General features: G+C 35.3%; 1 protein-coding gene across 2 annotated transcripts; it reads left to right on the forward strand.

The window, feature by feature from the left end:
- The first annotated feature begins 238 nt into the window (after positions 1–238).
- LOC149530257 (uncharacterized) lies at positions 239–6,698 on the forward strand. 2 transcript variants are annotated; one of them, XM_089808677.1, is made up of 6 exons: positions 239–490; positions 3,671–3,743; positions 4,291–5,064; positions 5,411–5,530; positions 5,653–5,710; positions 5,840–6,698. In XM_089808677.1, exons 3-6 carry the CDS (start codon positions 4,955–4,957, stop codon positions 6,371–6,373), a joined length of 822 nt encoding a protein of 273 aa, XP_089664803.1. In that variant the 5' UTR covers positions 239–490; positions 3,671–3,743; positions 4,291–4,954; the 3' UTR covers positions 6,374–6,698. The 2 variants fall into 2 exon arrangements, with proteins under 2 accessions (XP_089664803.1, XP_089664802.1); XM_089808676.1 differs by having other exon boundaries at positions 4,971–5,064.
- The last annotated feature ends 4,265 nt before the right edge of the window (positions 6,699–10,963 follow it).

Here is a 10,963-nt window from a genome sequence, read left to right on the forward strand (position 1 = left end):
TAAAGAGATAGTGAACATACTTTTTATACGATGGGAAGTAATTATGAGGTTGGGAAGAATGGCGATGAAAAAAGTAAATCTAAAATGCAAAATTGGGCGTGGGAAGTTGATCGGTTAAGTAACCGCAAGAGGCAATAGAGATCTAAGGGACGTGGCATCATCGGAGGCCGCGAGGCGTAACCTCCGAGTCAACTTGGGGTGTCAAATCTAGGTCACCAACTCTAACCCTGGGTTAGCCATTCTGCCCAGGAACAACCACGGAAGTTTGCAGAGCCGAGGTATTCCCTGCAACCGATTCTCAGCAGATCGGCGGCCATGGGGGCCAATTCCGTTCCTGTGTGCCACTTGTGAAGGTAGACGAACGAGCTGCTCTCATACAATTCTCTTAAATGATTGGAGCGGCAGAATATTTCGTTCTAGCGTAGCGCAAGTGAAGTGAACCATCAGTCAGTCAATCATGAAGAAAAAGCTCGATACTCGCTTTCCCGCGGTATGTACGTTTATGCTTTCCTTCCCAATATGATCTACTCGTTCCTGCTTTTTTCGTAAAGTTAGGGTTTGTTGATTTTAGTTCCAGGTGCACTGTAATCGATTTTTTTGGGGCGATAACTATTAATTACATTGTTTTGGACTTCTGACATCTTTCATACGCTCACGATGCTTCGTATGGCCCATGCGTTTTGACCTCGAAAAATAAAGTCTGTCTTCTCTCAAATTGTTTTTTTTCTAATTTTGTTTTGATCTTTCACTACTATAAATCACCATATATAATTGCATTCGATGCACAATACACACCAAGTCCAGTGGGAGATTCTCCCCAAACTTCTATGCTGCAGTCTATATTCCGGTTGATATGTTGTAACAACATCTGTTACCCGGGTCATCAGGAAACTGAGAGACCTAGAACGGTGCACTCAAGGTTTGGATCCCGGTTTTGGTTTCTTGGCTAACCCATAGGGTTCTGGAAATGAGGTGCATTTAAATGGTCATTTTTTTAAAGGTAAGTAGTCTTGTGAAGGATTTGGAACTTGTTTACAATGGAAAAATTATGAAAATGACATGCACCATGAAGGTCGTTATGTGCGCTGGTTGCAGGGTTTCGGCCATACCCCAACAACCTCATACACTACCATGGTTTTAGAAATAAAAAAATAAAAAAATCATTTTACACGTGCGCTAGATGGAAATGCAGCCTTTTTCTCTGTACTTGTTTGGAAATAACAAAAACAAGTTTTTGCTTCATTTTTGCTTCATTTTTGATTGTTTCGTTTCATCCTGAGTTGTCTCCTTTTTATTTCAAGTAATTGAATCCCATTTCCGCTTGAGGTTTGGCAAACCATCTCACCTGAATTCAGACATCTCCTTTTTATTTCAAGTAATTGAATCCCATTTCTGCTTGAGGTTTGGCAAACCATCTCACCTGAATTCAGACTGTCAACACAGTTAAACTTTGTTGCTATGCTGTGCTGGATATTAAGGTTGGAAGTTCTATCTCTATTGACTCGTGCTATAAAAGGTTGTGTTGTTCCTATTTGATTGATTCATTCCATTTAAGAGTGAGCAATCAGTCTACTCAGTAAAATGCATGAATGCTTATTTAAGCTCTGTAGGCTAGAGCACTTACAAAGTCCAGCCAGATTTGGATCAAATTTGGTTGACTATTTGTTGAATTGTACCCGGATTTTTCAATTGCTACAGAAATTTTGCAATCTGGCACTTTTTTTGATTTCCTGAATTACTCAATCTTTTTGAACCTTGAACTTATGTGCTAGAGATAAATTTTGGTTTCAATGCATCTTATTGAATAATTGGGTGTTAGTCAAGGCATTTTCGAATTCCATTTGGAATTGGTTTTCTGTCTTATCCATAATTGTCTGTTGTTACTTTTTGTTCCATTCTTATCAATTCTGTATATTGTGAACTACATATTTTCTTTTAGAGTTACATATTGCATGTGGAGACTATGGTTCTGTTGCTAATGGCTCTCTACATCCTCAACAATCATCATGAAACCACAGCACAGAGCACAGCTACCCAGGAACCATTCTTTGAAGGATAAAAAATACAACCCTTTGAGAAACAAAAAAAACACCATCTTGAAAATCTTGCTCATGGACAGCCAGAAAACATAAATGCGACCAGATCATTTGCTGCTTTGCGAGGACTGCAGCTTGCTGCTGTGTTTGGACAACTACTGCTGAGGGCACCTCTCAAATGCTATCCTTGGTCTCAATCCTACAAGCGTCCTGCACCCCTAGCTCCAGAAAAGCCTTTGGCACTTTATAACTACTTTTGGAGAAACCTTTCGTGGAAAAGGTGTTAAAAACCCTGGAGCAGCTATCTTTAAAAATTATGATTAACCCATCAATATACAACACCACATAATATATTTATATGATTGCTTTACCTTTTGAATTGCTCCTCTAAGCTTCTGCAAAGAAGAACATTCTCCTGACCTGGTTGAATCTTGCTTAAAATCTTCTCTTTAACTGTGGTAGCAGGAGCCTGAGCTCCCAGTCCAGCTATAATCTTCCGAAATTGAAGTTCTGGTTCTCAGCTAGTCTTTTCAAATAATTGCTCTACCAAATTAAGGGCTTCAGTATCTGGAATAACAAAGGTCCTGCTCAAGAGGTGATTTGAAACAGCCCCTTTGTAGGATGAATCTTTTAGAGGAGAAGTTGTGCTTTGTTCTTAAAAATATTACCTCTGAACAAGAAGGAAATTTAGCTTGATCTGCAGCACTTCACAAGCATTGTAGAGACATGTCCAAGTGACCTTCCTTGCCCATTAATGCCCGCAAGATAAATAAATACAACACATTAATAAAGCCCACAGAGGGCTATAATTAAAGAGAGGAAATTTTAAGAAGGGAGCAAAAATAGGTAATACAATTGTCAGTAGGGGAAGATAGGATCTTATGAAGAAAAGATAAATTGTTTTGCCATCATTTGGTTTATCACTAATCTGGGCAGCTGAACAGTGCAAGCATTTGCCAGGAATTCAGCTGCTTGATTACACTCCCTACAATTGTAATGATAAGCAATTTCTTAAAACTGCTTACTCAGCAGACACAGATTGGGTAATTTTCTGTACATTGTTCGAACTGGAGCCCTAAATGGAGTCCCATCTGATGAGCTCTCTCAAGGAAGAGTGCACCACAGCCCACTCTCCCATTAATCAGAGATTATCTCTAGCCATATCATTCAAATTCAATTTGAGGAAACTTTTTTGGAGGTTTCCAAGAAGCAACTAAATGGTTAAGCTGGTTATTAATTACCCTATGATCAATGGATTTTGTATGTGCACATGTGTGCTTTGGTCTTTGAATAATATAAGTTATGTTTGTCGCCTTGCTAATTAAAATTTTTAAGAAACTAAATAAAACATTTGGACAAATATCCGTGCATATTCTGTAACAAATGTTCAGTTATTGCCATAAATGAATTTAGAAAAAACTCTGCACCATCAGATCCCAGAGTAATTTTTTTTTCTTAATGATATATGATATTAAATATGATCTGCTATAAATAGCTTTTTGTCTGGAGACCAGTTCTTAGTATAAACAATGCAGATTTTAATGACAATGTTTGAAGATTGTGCACATGGATTGTGTGATGGAAGCAATAAGACTGTAATTTAACTGATATATTTTGGTTTGTTTTATCTGCAGTCTCGTATAAAAAAGATAATGCAAGCTGATGAGGACATTGGCAAGATTGCACAGGCAGTGCCTCTCTTAGTATGTGAGTGATCATTACCTAATGTTTTGTTCCCACAACAACATTTATATTCTCTAGTGTCTTTTTGATTTTCTTCTTGTTTTATATTAGTTCTTGAAGCCATTTATTACTTTTGTATGTGTGCCATTTCTTGAATTTGTAAATATCTAGCAATCTTTCTGAAATCAGATCATTAAAGGTTTCTGGAGGTAAAATTTCTATTTTTAAGCAGATGTTCAGTTTCTTTTATTGTTTCTTGCTTTGTGCAAAGTGCAAACAACCAAAGCATAATTGACATGTTTTAATACAAGCAAGCAAAGCTTGGGATTTAAATATAAAGAAAGGATACCAAAAAGATATACAATAAAGGAAATGCTAAGGTCTGTGTGGATGGTTCCTCCAATATAATTAATGTACAGTAAAACAAAAAAGTTCTAAGGCCTGTGCAGATTGTTTCTAATCAAAATTCAATTTAAAATTTTTGAGGTTAGTAGAATGTTGTGGGAAGTTGAGGGTTGTTTATAACGCCCAATGTGACTTTCTGAGTTCACATTTTTACCCTGTTTTGCAGGGATACATTTCTAAGGGACACTTCCCTATTTCCTGTTGCAATGCAGGAGATGACATACAGATATGGCCTCTCTGTACCCTCCGCTTCTCTTCTCCCACATCCTACTCCCTGAAAATTTCCCTAATTTTGTTATGCTACCAATCACATTTGATTTACATGATTGACAGACATTATCTCTCCAACTTATAAGCTGTTGACACTTTTAGACAATTTTCATTCTGTTAGTGTTAATTGCCTTTAATAAGATAAATGGTATTGGTATTAATTGATAGCTTATTCAAGATCACTAATTTTGATAAATATTGCACTAGCACCTGGAGACTCTCCTTAATTGCTATAGATGGCTTTTGTACTTGTAATTATTTTTATTTTTCTGTATAATGGTCATCCCCATATTTGTTTTTGCTATCTTTTTTCCTCCCTTAGAAGGGGCTTCTGTGGAACATAGCATTTTATGGATTTGATGATGGATTCGTTTTTGTTAAGAGGGGATGTGAAAAGTGGGGTTCTTTTGAGCAGTCTATTGCCACTTTTACTGTGATTTTCCATTATTGCTGTTTTTGGGTTTCTGAAGGTTATATTTTGGGAGCAGCACTTTCTTTAATTTGCTTTTCTTTCCGTACATCTAAATAGTTACCCTTGGCATGCTAAGCATGTTCCTTATATGATTTGTTTTGCAGCAAAATCACTGGAGTTATTTTTACAGGATCTTTGTGATCGAACTTATGAAATAACTTTACAGAGGGGGGCTAAGACTGTGAGTGCCTCACATCTGTAAGTGTGTCATATTTCCAGCAGAAACATTTCCCTTACTGGCTTTATCTTAAAGTATTTACCTTTACCGGGAGGTCCTCTGGTCACTCTTGCAAGTAGTTAGATTAATGAGGATGAATTTTGTTACTTTCTTCCATTAATAAAATTGAACACATTTCGATCAAGTAGTTTAACATTTGAAGATGGTCTTCATTGCTTGCACTTTTTGAGAGAACTTTTGAGTACAGGCTGTTATTTGGTATTTGAAAAGAAGTGATAGTAATCTTAAATGAAGTAATACAAGAAGCTTTTGAATGCTTCATCATTTAGCTTTAAAATTTTGCTGTTACTTTTTCTTGATTGGCAGGAAGCAATGCATATACAGGTATAATGTTTTTGATTTTTTACGTGAGATTGTTAACAAAGTTCCAGACATGGGAGGTTCAGATGCTGCTACTGGTGATGAAAAGAATGGTAGTAGGAGGAGGTAAATGCGGATTGCAATTTTAATTTTAAGCATAAACAATACTTCAAATATTAAAGATGTATTTTGAGAACATGGGGCCTTGTTTTACAATTGTTTTCTGGTATTTTTTTGCTTTGTTTCAGAAAAGCACAAGGAGATGAAAATGAAAGTGAGGAGGAGGATGTGAAAAGGGCTAAAATGGTAAGGACCAAAATCTTGATATGTAGGGGTTGATTGTTTTCAAGGGAATTAGAGTTGTGTACTGCTGTTCATGTTTTTATGGGGCTGTCAGACTAGTAACTCCTAGCTATTTGGCTACTTTTCAAATAGGGTGCACATTGTGGAAATACAAGGGGAAGGGGAAGAAGAGGAAGAGGTAGAGGGTCTAGAGGCAGTACAAGTGCAAGAAATGATGCCATTGCTGATAAATATGAGGATGAAGACTTAGACTTGTCTCCTGAACATAGTGATAAACAGGAAAGATTGTCAGAAAGTCTTACTGATGTCAATGCAGAGGTAAGAGAAACAAAATTAACAGCAGGTACGAGTGCTTCCGCTGTTGTAAGAAATTTTGATCTTAATATGGAGCTAGATGAAAGTGGAGATGTGGCAGATATGCAACCTGCTGTCAAACAGGAAGAAGCACATCCTAGTGGCCTTTGCAGTGGACATCCTACTGTTAAAGAAGAACAAATTTCCAATGATGATGCAGGTTTGCAGCATGATGTTAAACAGGAAGAGCCACATCCTAGTTGGCCTCATTCAGATGTAGATAATGTAACTCTAGATTCTATGCATTTTCATTTGCGCTCAGATAGAATTGTTGATCAGGATGAAGATGACTATGACAATGAGGATGTATAATGCATTCTACAATGGAGACTTGTTTTACTCTTTTCAAGGGTACAGAGTAGAATTGAAGAAAGCTCAGATAGATTAACACTGTAGACCTACTGACAGAGAAAGTTCACAACAAACATCTTCCAAATATCAGATGTAATGAGTTCTTGTACATAATATTTTGTCACCTTTCAAGGAGGGTCAGGAAATTTGCATTGGTTTGAATGCTTTTACTTTTTAGGCACTGAAGAATTTACAGCCAGTCTGTTGCTTTCTTGTATGTTTTATTCCTGGAGGATAGCATCAGTTTCTGTGCAAATGGCAAAATTTTTTCTTTGATATTGCATCATACTGTGCTCAAAGGAAAAAAGTCTCTGGATGGTAGCATCAGCCTGTGCTTGGAAGAGGAAATTCTGTTTTCCCCTTTCCCATAGGTGGGAACCTTTTCCTCTTTACCTTCTTTTCTTTTTCTCTTTTTCCTTTTTCTGTTCTTGACAACATACACAGGCAGCTAAAGTGTCATTTCTGTAAAAATTACAGTTGCATATTGTGGGATAATTGTTGGCAAGTATCTTTTTACATTTACCAGTTTCCAAGACATAAAAAGGTACTTTCAAATATTTAAACCTCTATTTTTGCCTTTAGAATTTAGGTTAGGTACTTTGTGCAACTTTTATGGATCTGGTTTGTTGGTGAATTGTGGGACGTCTTCCTCTAGTGGTTTAGATTTATCAAGCTATTTGTTGAAAATGGCAGGACCAGGTTTAACTCAAAGAAATAGATTACAATTCTTATTTCCAATTTTGTAGTAGAACTTGTTATTCTCCCTTAGAAATTCTCAAATGAAATTATGAAAGTTCTGTACTTAATTCATTGTAACTGAAATTAAATCGAGGGACCAATTTTGATGTGAGGACCTGATTCCTAGCTTAGTGATGAAAGTTTGTTTTGGTGGTGTCTACTTATTCTTATTTTGAGTATTCTCATTTATGCCTTTATGAAAACAGCTGGGTTAAAACCCTATAAAAACCACCACCCAAGTGACCCAAATGATGGGGAACTCAAGCATTAAGGTTACAACAGTTGAGAAACTTAAATGAACTAAATTAAACCTTGACACTCTTTCATCACTAAATTAATAATTATTTTCTTCTTTACAATGGCAGTGAATATTTAACTTGTGTATCTTCACATATTATATGATCACCCTAATCCGGTAAGGAAGAGGTTAGTTGTTTAAGTTGAACTTAACTTGATATTATTGAAAGACAAGAGAGGAGAGGAGAGGAGGAATAAAATTCCTCTTAAATCAAATGTTCATGGATCTTTATCAGAGGAGGAAATAGAGAAGGTTTCTATTTTAGTTTGACTTCCACAGACGCATACATTTTTTCAGTATTGTGTTTTTTTCTTGCTAATTTATAAGTATCAGAGTTTTATGTTTTCTTGATTTCAGTGTTTTTGCTTTTGAATTTGTGGCAGTTAAAATTAAATTAGTTTGGTGGCCAAGTGTTGACTATTTGAAGCATAATAAAGATAAATGTTTCTCCTGGCTATAACATGGCTCCTTATATATGTTTATACTAGAGGTTATTTGATTTTGGAACACAGCTTCTAATGAAGACAAACAATCTTTGTATGCTAAAATCAGTGGTTACGCAATTTTAAAACATTTCTACAACACCTGAACGAAGAAAAACTTGCTTGATGCTTGTTAAAAGTTTCAGTTTTAATTTAATTTAATTTTTATTTAAAAAAAGAAACTTCACACAAGTAAAGAGGCAATATAAAAACACCAGTGCTTGTCAGAGAAAAACAGAGCCAAAAAGCACAGAAGTGCAGGTGCAGCTATTTAAGTACTTACCAGAAACCGGTAACATTAGCTGCAGGCAGCAGTTACCTATTAAAACTAGATTTATTCATGTATTTTGTTGAGAATGGCTTCTTCAGATGGACAAATGGGGTTGGAAAGATCGTGCTTTTTTGTGTAAGGCATTTTCATCTAGAACATGAGGAGGATAATTTATTCTAGAAAATTGTATTTTCTATTATATCTGGTGGTTGGAAGGAAACAGCAATGCTAATTATCCCCGACATGCCTTACGGCTACAAAATAACTTATGGGGCCTGACCAAATGTGCAAGATCACTGTTTTTGTCGAAAGGTTTGACGAATTGAAATAAATAAATAGAACTTTAGCGCCAATGAATTTCTTAGAGCTGTCATCTTGGTTTGGTAAACACATCATTTATAATATAATAATTTTTTGGATGTATCCTATTTCATTGAATGTTTAGCCGTTTCATTTTTCGTTGTATATTCCTGCTATTATCTAAGAAATGTTTATGCAGTTTTGAAATGGTATGTCAACAGACGTCTGTATGTTTTTATTGCAACCCTATTTTTTGTTCAGATTTATAGAGATTTTCATCCATAAGACATAAAATTGGCCCTAAATTCCAGTAAGATCTAAATCTAGACAAGGTAGTATAGTTTGATTTTTAAAGTTGCATTTATTTTGCAGAAAACTAAGAAACATTGAATAAATTGTGGGAAATTTCTCATATGCTGTATTTATAATATGCAGCAATCCCTTTTCAGCAAGTTAAGGTACAAAACAAATTAAATATTTTTACTGAAAAATCCTAATCTTTCAGTTCTATAGAGATATTTTAATCCAGAAGACATAAGCGTTCAATTCCAGCATGTTCTAGACAAGATGGCATAGTTTGATTTTTAAAATTACCTTTATCTTGTAGAAAATAAAGAAAAAATAATTAAATTGTGGGAAATTTCTCTTATGCCATATGTAAATAAAAATTTCGATTTGTTTTGTGCTTTAGAGAGCGTAAATAACTTGTGGAAATGGGAGTGCCGCATATTTGATTAGGATTCTCAATTTTTGAAAGGTTACCATTAATATGACTAGGAAGGACCCAAAGCTAAATATGAAACTAAAAAGTAACGCCTGACATTTAAAGAAGGGCCTGTAACAAAATTAGAACTACAATTTTTGTCGTGCTCTGCTCTTAATCACGAGGCATTATTTTTTAACATTTTTGGACACTCTCGAATGCAAAAAAATCTTAACGACTTTTATATGAATAAGTAAATCTATCAACTGGGATTGGCTCTATATAGACGCTAACAAATCCTATGTATCTCATAATTTATAACCGTACGAATTCTTGCTTAATAATGATCTGTAATGAAATGATGAAAGGATCTCATCAATGCTTTTTTCTTACAAGTTTATTGTAATGAACTAAAAAGCATGAGTTAAAAACCAGTAAGAATAGAAAACTAACTGCAAGCGTAACGGATTACATTTGAACGACAAAATTGATAAGTAAAAATCCAATGTTTGTTAAAGACTGATTATTTTTAATTGCTTTAATCCTTGAACTATACCTGGCTTATTTTCCCAAGAAGGCTCAGCCTTAACAGAGAAAATAATAGGGTTGATGTTTTTGAATGTGCATTAAAAGATTGCTCTAGACGCACATGAGCGGCATTAATCGTGCTATGGTAAGGGCAGAAGATTCCTAGAGACCACGATCACGGCCGTATAAGCGGGTTGTATTTCTGAGAAGATGGCAGAGAGATTTAATTGTGTACGGGGAAGGGTTCTTGCGGTATCTTTTAAAGACGTCGCTGCCTTGCAACTTGCAACTTTTCGATTTTTTTAGGTGTAAAGCTTAGCTTACAAAAGGAGACACAGCTCTGACTGCCTAAATTAAGCGTGGAAAATTATTAGACTGAACTTTTGGCTGCTAAATGTGAATTTCTCTTTGAAGAAGTAAATTAAAAAAATAAGAGAAGGTTTTGGGCTTCAGAGTTGTATAAGAAAAAGAAAATGAGGGAAGCGTCTCGACGTTCATGTTTGAGAAGATGAGAGCGAGATGCTTTTTAGGTGATCCCATGCTTCCATACAGGGCAAGATAATCCATTGAAGTTCCGATGTCTTAATCAAAGTTTCACCAACTTCTCATGCGATATATATATATATTTTTCCATTTGATGCCTAGCAAATTCAAGATTGTCCTTCGGAATCTAGGCATTTGTAACATCTCATGGAGTTGCCCTAGAATGCCATAATCGAAAGATGGAGTTTTCGGCTTTAGATTGCTTGAGATCTCAGCCATAATTGGGTACAAGAAACCCATACAGCCATAATTGGGTACAAGAAACCCATACATTTATTGAAAAATCCGAAGTCAAAATATGGAAACTCTTTCAAATCCTATATTTAATAGGAAAGGTGAAGCTGAAATTTCTCACAAACTCTTAAGCTATTGTAACCTAAATGAACACATACAAATAAAAGATAAAGAACATAAACATATAAAAAAAAGGTTAAGTACATAAACACATACATACATACTTAGTTTCTTAAGTAAGAGAAAGTGTGTAATACTTATATACATAGTTTCTTAAGTTCAATATATACATGGTTTGTTAAGTTAATTTTAAGTATAATACACTATGCTGTGATCCTTTGTTTATCATGGGTTCTCATCAAGCTTTGATTAGCAAGATTTAACATCGTATATTATTTAATTTGAAGGATCTTTCTAACAAAAAGTGATGTGATTTTTTTGCGGGTTGTTAAGA

Source organism: Cupressus sempervirens, chromosome 11, assembly GCF_028749045.1.
Source record: "Cupressus sempervirens isolate cs-2001-9-10 chromosome 11, ASM2874904v1, whole genome shotgun sequence".
Lineage (NCBI taxonomy): Eukaryota > Viridiplantae > Streptophyta > Pinopsida > Cupressales > Cupressaceae > Cupressus > Cupressus sempervirens.

Excerpts from the sequence above, each read along its gene's own strand:
- LOC149530257 (XM_089808676.1), top strand. The coding sequence starts at position 458 with ATGAAGAAAAAGCTCGATACTCGCTTTCCCGCG. Across the intron at positions 491-3,670 it reads TCGATACTCGCTTTCCCGCG|TCTCGTATAAAAAAGATAAT; the intron begins GTATGTACGTTT and ends TTTTATCTGCAG. Across the intron at positions 3,744-4,970 it reads GGCAGTGCCTCTCTTAGTAT|CAAAATCACTGGAGTTATTT; the intron begins GTGAGTGATCAT and ends TTTGTTTTGCAG.